Here is a 13,553-nt window from a genome sequence, read left to right as displayed (position 1 = left end):
GGGGCACTGGACCTGACGGCCCCCCACCCCGGCCGGCCGGCCGTCAAGGAGGAGGCCCCCTATGGCCTGCTGTTCCTGAGCCGAGACCGGGGTAAGTGTGCAAGCGCTGTGTGTCGTGAGTGTGCGAGCGCTGTGTGTCGTGAGTGTGCGAGCGCTGTGTGTCGTGTCTGTGCGAGCGCTGTGTGTCGTGAGTGTGCGAGCGCTGTGTGTCGTGAGTGTGCGAGCGCTGTGTGTCGTGTCTGTGCAAAGGCTTTTGCTTGCAGGAGCGTGCTGCAGGTCCACCTCCGCAGCCACACCAAGGAGCGGCCGTTCGTCTGCGCGGCCTGCGGGCGCGGCTGCTCCACCCTGGGTAACTTAAAGCAGCACTTGCTGACCCACAGGTTGCGCGAGCCGCCTCCCCACTTGCTTGACCCCAGCTTTGCTCTAGGTCCCGGCCAGGGCACCCCGAGCCTGGGTCCCGGCTGCGCGCCCGCCGCGGTCAAAACGGAAGTGAACGGGCACAGCAAGGCCGGCCCGCCGGCCGAGGGCCCGCCGCTGCCGGCTCCCATCCAGGTGCCCGCCGGGCCCCCGACGGTGATGAGCCCCGGCCTCGCACCCATGCTGGCCCCGCCGCCGCGCCGGACACCCAAGCAGCACAACTGCCAGTCGTGCGGGAAGACCTTCTCCTCGGCCAGCGCCCTGCAGATCCACGAGCGCACCCACACCGGGGAGAAGCCCTTCGGCTGCACCATCTGCGGGCGAGCCTTCACCACCAAGGGCAACCTCAAGGTGAGGGCCGCCCGGGAAGCCCCCGCGTCCGCCTCCCGTGGTCCTGGCCAGGGGCACGGCCGCTGCGGAGCCCCCGAGAGACGGCGCGCGTGTGCCTGTGTGGCGTTTGGTGTGCGCGCGCTTGCGTGTTATGAGCGCCGTGTGTGTGCCTGCGTGTGCACGTCGCCTGTGGTGCTCCCACACGTGTCCGCTGGCGGTGAGGAGCTTGCCTTCCACTCGGGCCCGGCCTCCCCTTGAGGGGCTGGTGCTGCCCGTGTGGCTGCAGGACGTCGGGGTGACGCACGCTGGCTGACAGGGCAGGCCCAGGGCCGGCGCTGCCCGGAGGCCGTGGGACGCTAATACCAAGAGAACCGGGCCTGTAGATGCTCACAGGTGCCGCAAGTGATGCAAATCCCGCCCCGAGGCCAGGGGTCCGATCTGTGGTTTTGTCCACGTGGCCGCCACGAGGGCCCAGCGGGCATCTGGGAGAAGCTTCCCAGCCTGAGGGCCGGGGGAGGGGAGGACAGTACAACGACGTCACGTTCGCGTCTGAGATACGGCCACGCTGCCTGTTTTCCCCGGAGGTGTGGAGTGTGTGGCCGGGCACCGAGGACCCATCCAGGGCTGTGCCCACAGCCTCAGGGGAGTGTGCCGCTTTCCAGCCCACGTCAGGCACCTGCGTGGGTCTCGGTGACCCCTCAGGGACCTGTGGCCTCCACTTGCTGGTAGGATGAAAGCCGCCTGAGGGCTCTGCTGACCACAGGTGCCCAGGCGTTCCCGCCGTGCCTGGGAGAAAACCAGACACGGGCACAGTGAAGCCACGAGTTCTGAGTATAAGCCAACTTGGGGGGCGGGACAGGAGCTTTGGGGCCCTCTGGGTGGCCCGTGGGTCTGACGCCTTAGGGGGAAATGATTCCATCAAGCTGTGAGCTGAAAGGGACATCCGTTAGCTTGTAGGGCGGCTTGCTTGCTCTGTGTACTTGACAAAAGGAAGTGTTGCAGGTTCAAATATAAGATGTTCAGAAAAGCTCACCTAACAAGTTTGTTGTCCCCAGCGAATGCTTGGGCTGGGGAAGAGGGGAAGGAAAGGAGCTGGACGGAGTCCCCGGGTCCCCGGGCGTCTCTGTGACCCCAGGGCTGGGCGCACTCACACCGGGGTGTGTCTCATGTTCCCCGCAGGTGCACATGGGCACCCACGTGTGGAACAACGCCCCTGCCAGGCGCGGCCGCCGCCTGTCGGTGGAGAACCCCATGGCCCTGCTGGGTGGTGACGCCCTGAAGTTCTCCGAGATGTTCCAGAAGGATCTGGCCGCAAGGGCCATGAACGTGGACCCCAGCTTTTGGAACCAGTACGCCGCGGCCATCACCAACGGGCTGGCCCTAAAGAACAACGAGATCTCTGTCATCCAGAACGGAGGCCTCCCCCAGCTCCCAGTAAGTCTCGGGGGAAGCGCGCTCCCTTCCCTGGGCTCCCTGGCTGGCGGGCTGGACAAAGCGCGGCCTGGCGGCAGCCCGCCCATCGCGGGGCTGGACAAAGCGCGGCCTGGCGGCAGCCCGCCCATCGCGGGGCTGGACAAAGCCAAGTCGGACGCGGGAGCCGGCCGGCCGTTCACGCGGTTCATCGAGGATAACAAGGAGATCGGGATTAACTAGCCGCGTCCCTGCCCTGTGGGTCCCCTTCCCCGTTCACTCAGAGCAGGAAAGACGTCACCGGGTGGCTGCCCGAGGTGGCCTCACCCGCTGCCCGGTGCGCCTTTCGCGGTGAGCCTGACCGTCCTCGAGAACTCGGCAGCCTTTGCAATAGATTTAAGTCAAAAAGAGACGTCCTCGGAGAGCCACCTTGGGAACAGAAGGGGCTCAGAGCACATCCATTCCGTCCCTCCAAAGCCCAGCAGTGCCCAGAGGGGGCTCCCCACCCTATTCCAGGAAACTCGTTCAGTGGTTTTGTTCGAATTAGTTAGAAACTTGAACTCTGTCATTAGAACTCTTATCTCGAAGACGTGGTCTAGTGCTCTCGACGCTGTGTATCATGGCAGTACCTTCGTCTGTAGTATTTATGATGTTAAGATGATGCGGGTAACAGACAATACAGCCCAACTTTAACGGAAGCTTTTGTACTGCAGAATACATCTGGCTGTGTGATTTTTGTTTTTTAAAGCAAGATTTGTTTTACTATAAATAAGTGGGTTATTTCCATGCAGGCAAAATTGTGAAGTTCTGTTAGGAAAGAGCATGCTTTTCGTGTGCAAGCACCTGTCAGTAACAAGCCTTTTTTTTTTTTTTTTTTTTTTAATTTAAATGTTTGTAGCTGCTATGTGGATAGTGTTCTCTAGTGTGGTGTGTAGCCCAGCAATTGGGAACAAGTTACAGACAGACACCACCGTGAATTATTCACAACGTTATAGCAGTTGTGAGTAAATATTTCGCATTATCAAAGCTGTACAATAAAAAGGTAATGTTTGTATAATGTGGTTGAAAACTCTTAATTTATACTCTTGCACTTTTAGTATTTTGTATTAGGGAGGTTTGTCTATAATTGGAAAATTTTAAAAGATGTTAATTATTTTATAAATAGTACTTTGATTGAAGGAAAATGAAGAGGAAAAAAAAAAAAAAAAAAGCTGTTACAGTCTTAGGTCAAACGATATGAGAAATCTGTGCTCCTTAACCGGAAAAGCCACCAAGACTTGTCAGTTCCTCAATAAACTAGGGCCTGCTGTTTCTTAAATTAAATGATTTAACTTTTCTACAAAGCCCATTTAAAAACTTGACCACCCTAAGAAAACTTTGATGAATTCCTCTTAGGACTGTGACACCAGTACAAGCCAGGAAGTAACCAAGAGGGCGCCGCGCAGGTATGATGTTACCGTAGCCTCTGCTCTCTTTCTCACGCGCCCCCCGAACGAGAGTTTGACTGCCTGCGAGGCCTGCTTTTGTGCTCAGTAAACTGCAGAGAGGTGTCGGGTGTCAGGCAGTATAATCAGTCATAACTGGGACGTTTTTCTGAGTTCCTGATTTATTTATTATCTTCTCAGATGAAAACAAAGCACACTGTCATCTGATCAAAGTACAGTCTCGTGCTGGTGATTCTGTCCATTGCCCCGTGTCAGGAAAGGGCCCTGGGCAGGTGCCGGGCGGCGGGGCTGAGCCAGGCCCACACAGAAGTGTTGTGTGCTCTACCTCATTTTGTGCATTGCAAGCACGCTGGAGTCTGAGACCGTGAACTTCCTCTGGCAGTGCTGTCCCAGGTCGTCGTGGGTGGCCGGGTGACAGTGCGAGGGGCTGAGTCCCCGAGGAAGCAGTCGAGCCTTCTCAGTTGAAACCGAGAAATAGGACCATCTTTCCAACACAACCACAGCAACAAGTCACATCGTGTCACTGAACAGAGTTTCAAAGACTCACAGATAAGCAGACCTAGCAGTGATCTCTGTCGGAAATGAACCCTGAACTCTCCAGCTCTGTTTCCCACGCAGATGGGATGGAGTGTGCCGGGGGGTACCCCCTCTTCTCACGGGATGGGTCGGGGGGTGTCCCAGCGTCAGGAAGAGAAAACTGAGGTGCTCGGTGTCGCTGTGTTTCAGCAGTGAATGTTCTTATTATTTATCTGTGTCCTTTTTGGTGTGATTTTTGGTTTTTTTTTTCCTTTTTGGTTAGTATTTGGTACCATGTAGTGTTCTCTCCTCGCAAAAGGGTGTGTATATAACGTAAGAAAAGAGAAATGTAAAGTGCTGTAAATAAGATGGCTCATGACGGGACAGTGAGACTGTCCCCACCCTGTGCTCAGGGCGAGGCCGTCCCTCTCCGCATGGTGAAGAGACACTATTTTTCTATTGCAACACCGTGTAGGGCCAGGGGCCTCCCTGAACCAGTGGAGAATTGTTACCCAGATCCAATATTTTTTATGATGAAATCTGTGGCTTGACACATCTACTGATTGAAATGGATGTCTTAGTCTAGGTTCCTATTTTTGTCATATGGAATTGAATAAAATGCAGGATGTAATATTATTTCTGAATGGCGTTCCTTGATTATTCTAATGGAGAAAGTGGAATTTGAGGTTATGGTCATTGATGGTGGATGTATATTCGTGGTGTTTCTCCAAGGAAAGTCACTGAGTTCTGACAGCTTAGATTTATTAAGCCATATCTAAGCGTGTCTTGATTGGTCTCGAAATTTTCATGTTTCACCTTTTTCTAAAATAAAAATGCAGCCTCCTAACTGTGGATTTTTTTTTTTAATTTATGTCTTTGATGGAAGAAGATGTAGTAGAAAATGCTTAATTATTAGAGACTATTGGCGGTGTCCAAAAACGACTACATTCTGAATTACCATCCCATTGTCGGCATTGAGGGAAAATATCGGCTCTTCGGGTCCCTTGAAAACTAAATCGCTATGCCTCTAGTGACAAGTTGGGAGGGAGGTGTAGGGAGCACGGTGTGGCCGCTGTCGGCACCCTGCGCCTGTGAGTTCCAGATGGAGGAAGCCCTTCACCTGAAAAGAAGCTTTACCTTGCCGATAACATTTGAGAAGACTTAAAACTTTAAATCATTTAATAGCTCCTGGATTACAAGATATACAATCCATTTCTTCTTTTTAAAAAATAACTACTGATACCTGGGAAATGCTGGGTGATTTTGAAGGCGCGATAAGGTACTAACCACTAAACTAACTGCCCAGCCTCCCGGCAGGTATCGTATAATCATAAGCCTTAGGAATTAAACCCTGTTGATTGCCGAGCTAGAGAGAAATCATGAGATACAAACCTCAGATAGTAAAGTGACTTTTTTTTACATATGGTAAGGAAATAGCAAAGATTTCTACAATCATTTAAAGTAATTAACATAAGTTAAAATGCAAGGGAAAAGAAAAGAGATTTACTTCTTATTTCAAAAACGTTTCCAACATAAAACCAGAGGTGTTCGAGCTTAACGAGCCTGGGTATTTACTTCTTTCTGACATCAATTCTGGCTGCTCAGACCATCTATCAAAGAATCATAAATGCCAACAATCCCTAAAAATTATTTGTTTAAATATATTTCTATTCTGAGTTCATTACAGGAAACGTTAACATTTCAGACTAATTAAAAAGTATTGCTTAAGGGCTAAAAAGCAATTGTTTTTAAACCCTCACTGTTTAATTTTGTGCCCGTGGAAGCTTGAAGGCAGCCTGGGTTCCCTGCCTGCTTCTCCTCTGTGCTTGGCAGACAGCGCCCAGCTCCTGCTTCGGCTTTAAGAAGCTGCAGCAAACATCAGGGGTGTTTCTTTATTACCGGGCTGCACAGAGCTTTCCAGCCCAACTGCCTTCAACTCGCTGTATTTATTTTGGCTGTCTGTCTAAACCGCGGAAGTCCAAACCCCTCATTTCTTTCCTCTGGTGCATGCTTGCAGTGGATAATAATGTCACATACGTGTAATTCTGTGTCCTGCCTGTCACCTTGCGAGCATGCCTGCCAACCTGTGGGCCTCGGGGTTCAGTCTTTGTATTTAAAATCCTGTGCTCATTTGCTAATTACCGGCACTGAGGCACTCGTTCATTCCTTCAAGAAGTTTTTTAGGGACACAGTGCTTCTTTGAAAAACAGAGGCTGTGAAATGTTTCTATCAGCAGCAGGTCTCTTGGCTGATTTTTAGCTACAGAAAGATTTTATCTACAAGATATTCAATACAAAACTAGGAAAAAAATTAAGTCCCCCTTTTCTTTTGCACTTAAGTGGGAAATACTGCATATTGTTTCAGCATTTTTTATGAAGGGAAAACTTTAAAATGAAATCACCATAGAAACATTGTCCTGCCGTTCTCCTGTCCACAGTTCTGTGCCAAGTCACCAGGCGTGAGCGTGTGGGCATTGCCCCGAGTGGCCCAGGTTGGCTGCTCCGCGGTGAGGCTCGGGCAGGGGACAGGTGGGGACAGGGCCAGGCTGCCCCCTTGCCTGGCTGTGCCCTGTGAAAGCTGCAGACTTCCCTCCCTGCTCTGCTTCCTGATCTGTAACAATGGGGGAGAATTTGATCCTTAAAATTTCCACTTCTAAGAGCCGGTGTTTTTTTTTTTTTAAAGAACTACTACTAATGTACATCTTTCTTTTCCCCCCCAAAATTTCACTAGACAGACTAATTGACGGTATTTGTACAGAGAGAAAATACAAATGATTACCTAAGAATATAAATATTGAAAAATCTATTACAAATGACTTTGCTAAAGAAAATACGTGGAATCATATTTGGACCATGAAAAATATGTTGGTATCTTTGATTTTTTTTAAAGCATTAAATTTATTGAAGCTTTTTAAAATGCAACTATATTTAAGGTAAAATAAAGTCAATCTCTGTGAACATTATGCTGACTGCACTTTCTATCAGAAAAGAGACTTTTTTAAATGGTTTGGTTTTTGTCCTGTGCACTGTACACCTCACATGCAGCGCCTCGTTGAGGTAATTACTATACGTCTATCTATACATCGATACATTCAAAAGAGGATGCAGTGTAAAGCAGGTGTTCTCTCTCGTTCTTTTAGCGAAAGATTGAGAACCTAACTATTAACATTGGGTGTGCTGTCCTGATTTATAACCGCATCGGCGGTCTGTGGTCTGACTTCTTTGGAAGCCTTAGAGATTGTACTTGGGGGGCTCTACCTCACCCCCTCACGGCTGAATTCAGGGTTGCACTGAGCGCCGCACCCAAGCCAGTGGGAGATGATCAGAAAGTTGGTGAGACAGGAAAGAGAGGAAAGGGGTGTCATTGATGTAAGAGTACATTCGTGTTCTGTTCTATCAAAGGTTCTCTACGCCACTAAATGGAAAACATGATTCATAAGCCCCCTGAAGTAAAGGGATCTGTGCGTATCCGTGTGAATCACTCACTGTATCTGATTCAAACGTGGAAATAAATGTCTGATTACCATAGTCCCAAATGTGCTTATTTGTGAACATGGGAATTTTGCAAACTCCCCCAAACACTTTCTAAGCTGGTCTGATGCGCATATTTTTAAATCACAGTATTATCTATAAATTAGGAAAGTTGCAGAAGTGTGAGTTCCTTCACGTTCCATCTGGCACTTTCAGTGCTCACTGATTCCATTTATTAATTTTCTTTCTGGCTTAACCTCCAGGACACCTGAATTTTCATAACTTTTTACAAGTAGAGACATAAATATTTAAATGACCAAAGTTGTCACATTTCTTTTATAACTGGCTTATCTCTTGATTATATATATGTTATAAAGCATTTCTATTTTATTTTACTTTTTCTATTTACGGTATCAAGGATAGCTTAGGAAAAGCTCTCGTTATGACCTAAACTTACCCAGAAGAAGAAATATGTCACACCTGCCCACAAACGCCACCACTGAGGAAAAACAAGCAGGCTTAAAAAAAATATTTTCCACCCTTCTGATGGTGAAAGTTTTAGGGATACACAGTAGGAAAAGCATATAGAAACTTCCCCGCACATTCAAATAATTGAGAGATAAGTTAGATTTTGAATTCATTTTCCTTCACTAGTAAGCCTAGAGTTGTTTGGTTTTTTCCCCTAGGAAATCGGCTGGTCTAGGAACAGTTCTTGGGGTAATGATTGTGCTTGAGAGCAAGAAGCATGAACATTTCCTTTAGATTTTGTCTTTCAGCATTTCCATTCTTTATTTGGTTTCTTGTTTGGGGCTTTTTGTTTTGCTCTGTTCGTGATGTTTAGTAACAGAGCTTTAGGTGCTGCCCCTAAATGCAGAGGCAATATGGGTAGGGGTTTGGGGTCACTAAGAAAAGAGTTCTGGAACCCAGATGTTTCCTATTTGGGACTTTAAAAAATTGTAGATAATTGAAAAGAGGTTAGGTGCTGTGAAGGCGTTCTCTTCTAAAGGTGAACAATTCACTTATGTGACATCGTCTGCAGACACTTGGGCTGAATAAGTCACCCAGCCAGTGGATAATTTCACCCCCAAAATGACTATAGCTCTTTATTTACTACATATGGAGAAAAGACCACCAACTTATAAAAGAAGCCAATCTTGAAACTGTACCAGCAGTGGAAATAAACACTAACAGAGACATAAAGAATATAAAACTCACCAACATCTCAGAGAGTTTTATAGCTGCATTAACCTCATAGATTTTCAATTAAGAGCTATAGGCAATTTAGGAAAATGAAGTTGATCAATAAATATTTGTAAATGATTAGCTTTTCCTGAGGACAACTACACATTTTTCATAACCTCAGTACATTTTATAGGACTTGAACAAATCCTGGCATATTGTTTAAGGTAATGAGTCTCCCAATTCATTTGTTACAATGAACTCCTTCCTCATCCACTGAAAGACCCTTCCTTTATGTTTCTCCCTTTGCATTGCCGTCCCTTATCCAGAGTTTATCTCCTGGCTTGGTGTTTCTGTTTTTTCGATTTATGTTTTAACACTTTTGTCAACTGTTTTGCTGGAAAATAGTAGGAGAGCAAGTTATAAATTAAAAATCATAATTCGGGGGAGTTCCCTGGTGGTCCAGTGGTTAGGATTCGGCGCTTTCACTGCCGTGGCCCGGGTTCAATCCCTGGTCGGGGAACTGAGATCCCACAAGCCACGCGGTGCGGCCAAAAAATAAATAAAAATAAAAATCATAACTTGGTTATTTTCAAGGCTGGTCCCTGAGGCTAAGCTCTGAGCTGAGTCATCTTTCTCTTCCACTGGGCTGAATTACTCAGTTTTAGAAATATAGACTCTGTCTTCAAAGAAAGGAAAATCGTGGCTGGACTTGGTATTAACTGAAGACAAATTGAAAGTTTTCTCACAAGTCCTGAAAAGGGAAACTCAGAGATGAGTTAGCGTCTTGACACCCTTCCTTGTCTGCGGGCTTCACTTTGGCTCAAACAAAGCATCCTCTGTGGTGTTGAGGACTTACCCGGTGAGCCCCGCTGAGCCAGCTGAGAAATGCGTCTGCATGTCTGTGCAGGGAGGGGGTGAGAGACAGACAGAGACCCGTGCACCGCAGGGCCCATGCGTCTGCTGCCTGGAGACCCAGCCTCTTGCTCCCCCAGGACTGATAAGATCCTGAAGACGACAGTGAACGGGGACCCAGTGGTTCATTTTGCCTTTCTTGTGTGGTTGATGGTATCTGACTTGATTCGCTTTGGGTGCATGAAGGGAATAAGTGTAGGCTATTTAAAATTATAAGTGCATTAAAATAGTACTTGTAATCACAGGAAAAAAAGTACCACCATACCCCAAATCAAGCCTTAGTGAATGAACTACAAAGAGAACATAAGTACAAGATCTTGAAGAAAAATGGCATTGCCTGCCCCTTGATAAAGCTCACTTTTTAAAATATTCTTAAACCCCAATGTTCATCTCAGTCAGTGATAAGAACTAATTTAAATTGTTTTGATCTTCACTATTTTGTAGAAATTTCTACTTTATTGATAAGCTGTATGTGCCTGAAAAAGCAACCCTTTAAGAATCAACTTTCTAAGGACATGCACTTAATTCAGCTTAGCAAATACCTGTTTGTCCAGAATAACAAGCTCAGCTTTTTGAGCAGAAAATAAAGCTGAGCTTAATTATTTTATTACTGCATACTCCCTGAGGTGAGAAAATACTAGTTTCCCTAAACTTTGTAGGCAGAGAAAACAGTCTGCGTATGTTTACAAGGGCAGCTTGGTTGTTATGTTGGAAAATATTGTGTTTCACATGCATTTAAAAATTGCGTATTCGGTATGATTTGTATTTACCCTGCTTTTGTAATTAAAGAGACAGGAGCTTTTCTTTGGATGCGTGGGAATTCCATTAGCAGAGCGTTAGGTGTGAACGCAGCCTCCTCTTGCTTCCAGACGAGGCCCTGTTACACAGACGTGTAGGACCCTTCTCTCTCCCCAGCAGTGACATCACGTCCCCACCTGCTGCTTCTCTAGGAGCTGCTGGCGGTTACTTTCCATCCCTGCCCTTACTGTAGCCCGGGATCTTTAAGGTAGAGTCTGTTTCCTTTAGAAACGTGAAACCAATCTTGAAACACTGCAACCTTTCTCAACACATAAAGTACAATACTTTCCAAAATTAACAATAAAAAGGGGTGCAACACAAGTCCTCTGGCTCTTGGACGCAAGGACGCCCCCGGGTACCTGAGGCTGCAGGGATGGAGCGCGGGTGCCCTCCTGGCTTCCGGCGGCTCCGCTCTGCCCCCGCACCCCCGTGCCACATCCAGGGCCCTGGCGGGGAGGAGACCAGCCTCACGGCTCCTCCTCCTCCTCCTCCCAGAATCCCCCGCGCCCCGGGTTCTGCCCCCAAAGCGCTGCGTCCTCGTGCGTCGGCCCCCGTGGACGGGCCGGGCCTGCCCCTGCGCGAAGAGCCCAGGCAGCCCGAGCGTCCCCAGGTGCGGGGTCGCAGAGGCTTGCCTTGTGTGGGCATTCAGGGCGCCCTCAGCGCCCGTCCCCGGGTGCGCACAGCGCGTTAGAACTCGGGACAGCAGAGCGTGGTGGGCAGGGCGGCCCTGAACGCGCAGGAAGCCGCACGCAGGAAGCCGCACACCCACCAGCTGCCCGGAAGCGACTCGGAGCCCAAGGTCGGGCGGCCCCAGGGGCGGCCCAGGCGCGCGCAGGCTCCACCTCGCCCGCGGGGGGTCCTCCCGCAGGTGCCGGGCCGGCGCCGCCGCCTCCCCCGGCTGCTGCCCAGTGGCGTCCCGCGGGTGGGAGGGTGCTCCCTGGCCGCCTGGGAGCCCCGCCGTCTCGGGCAGGGGCCTCTGTCTCCGCTGGGGTGACCTGAGCCCACCTCTTGGGCAGTTTCCCGTCTGCTGGCCTCCGGAGATCCTGCCACAAAGACCACCGGTGAGCGTGCGGGGACGGTGTGGGCTCGGTGAGGCCTCTGCGGGCTGGGGGGTCCCGGGGGGTCCGCAGGCCTGGCCGTGTCGAGGCTGAGATCGTAGAATGAGCCGTGGGCACGGTGAGAGCCGCTCGGTGGCCGTGAGCTCTGCCGGGAGACTGTATGAGGCAGCGTCAAGTTTCACGCGCACGCGCACGCACACACTGAAATTCCCTAAGGTCCACGGTCCGCTCTGCCCATCCCCATCCCCCAGGGCAGGGGGCTTCCCTGGGGTGACCTTTACGAAGTGAGAACCAACAGTGTTTCCTCTTTCCTCTTTCTGATCTGGGGTCTGCTCACTAATGAGCCACACTAGTTAGCTCTGGTCACTGAACAGAATTAACCTACAAAATAAGGGCAAATTATAATACACGTACGCACAGCGTAGAGGGCGGGATTCGAGCAAGAAAAGTCTGTGCCTGGGACACATAAGGGTGATGAATGCAAGCAAAACATCTGTTCAAGCCTATAACAGTCCTGACTCCATTCAGGAGATGAGAGGTAGATAATAGGTAGGTAGGTAGATAGGTCGGTAGGTAGGTAGATGGATGGATGGTAGATGGATAGATGATGGACAGACGGATGATGGACGGATGGACGATGGCTGTTTCCTGTACTGTTGGAAGGAGTAGAAGATGAATGAAATTCACTTCCTGCCCTCCAGAAGCGGCATTTAGGCAGGAGACACGCCCTGCTCAGACCACGCTGATGCCCGCCCCCCCGCGCCGTGTTATTTCACCCTCCACCTTTCACACCTCCCCCTCTTTTCGGTGAGTGTTCTGTCAAGCTCAGCGGTGGCCCTGGAGCTGGGGTGCGCATCGGAATCACCTAGGAGCTGGCTACTCCGCAGATCCCTGCGCCCACCCCGGAGGCTCTGATTCACCAGGTCTGGTATGAGCGTTGAGATTTTGCGTTTCTAGTGGGTTCCCAGGTGATGCGGCTGCGGCAGGTCCAGGGACCACACCTTGTGAAACCGCTGATGTAGTCACCAAAGCAGGGCTCTCAGCCCTAGCTGCTCATCAGAGTCACCGTGGAGATTTCCAAACCCAGCCAGCCTCTCTCCTGACCAAGTGAATCGGAACCACTGAGGGTAAAGCCCAGAATTCGAAACCGCCCCCAGGCTTTGCAAAAGGATAACATCCAGCCCACCTGGGGAATCTTGTTAAAATGCAGATTCTGACTTGATGTGTCTGGGGTGGGGCCTGGGATTCTGCATTTCTGCCAGCATCCCAGGGGAGGTGGCTGCTGGTCCTGAGGCCGCCTGAGTCCATATGCTCTTCTTTTCCCTGAGAACTTTCTATCAGTTAAGTCTGCATTTGGCCACAAATAACAGACACTCCATGTAACAGCTCCAGTAGAGGTTTACTCTTCTCATATAACCCGAAGTCCAGAACTGGGCAGTTGCTGGGGATGATTTGCTTGCCCATTGGTGCTCCCAGAGGCATTAATGCGTTGGTGTGTCCTCGTGCTGCTCCCTCATGACCACAAGATGGCTGCTGCTGCTCCAGGTATTGCATTCACACTCGCACGCTCATCTGTGTCGGCACGTGTGGCGTCCATGTCAGAGGCCTTCTCATGGCCTGCAGCCAGTGACCCACCCTGGCACCTGCTGAGTGCCAGAGCCACTCTATGAGCAGATATGAAGGCACTCGCCCTGTGTGTAGCGGGTGGTTCTGTGGGTGATGGTAACCCTAGACTTAATCTCACATTCACAAGAGGCACATTCCTGATTCTGGCTGTCACCTTCATGGCCGAGCTCAAAGTCCTGCACATAGTCCTAGCCCAATAAATACGTGTTGGTGCACTGAAGTCAGCGTTATATATGCAGAAAATCCTCAGAACTTTGACGAAGTTTGGGTGAACCAGGAGGAAAGCAAATCTGCCAAAGAACTGTAATATTTTCTGCACCTCCCCTTCCCTGTGTCTCAGTAGTGATTATTGACAGGCAATGCTGAATGGCTTTTCTGTGGTCACATCT

The 13,553-nt window shown here is 49.8% G+C and overlaps 1 protein-coding gene across 12 annotated transcripts in view; it reads left to right on the top strand.

Annotated features, from left to right (window-relative positions):
- The window catches only part of SALL3 (spalt like transcription factor 3), a 51,427-nt gene that overhangs the window by 14,952 nt on the left and 22,922 nt on the right, over positions 1–13,553 (top strand). For 8 of the 12 annotated variants that reach the window (XR_014234452.1, XR_014234453.1, XR_014234454.1 and 5 more), the window contains exons 2-5: positions 1–91; positions 428–768; positions 1,927–2,181; positions 3,553–11,541. The exon at positions 1–91 is cut by the window's left edge and continues 2,837 nt beyond it. Coding sequence is in view for 1 of the 12 variants with exons in the window: in XM_082355620.1 (XP_082211746.1) it covers positions 1–91; positions 428–768; positions 1,927–2,400 (906 nt within the window). In the remaining 11 variants the exon portion in view is untranslated. Of the gene's footprint in view, positions 92–427; positions 769–1,926; positions 11,542–13,553 lie in introns of those variants that run through there. The other 4 variants (XR_014234450.1, XR_014234451.1, XR_014234449.1 and 1 more) reach the window with 4 other exon arrangements.

Source organism: Balaenoptera borealis (genome assembly GCF_965194805.1).
Source record: "Balaenoptera borealis genome assembly, chromosome: 14".
Lineage (NCBI taxonomy): Eukaryota > Metazoa > Chordata > Mammalia > Artiodactyla > Balaenopteridae > Balaenoptera > Balaenoptera borealis.
The sequence above is the reverse complement of the archived record's forward strand: the minus strand, read 5'-3'. Positions and strand labels throughout refer to the sequence as shown.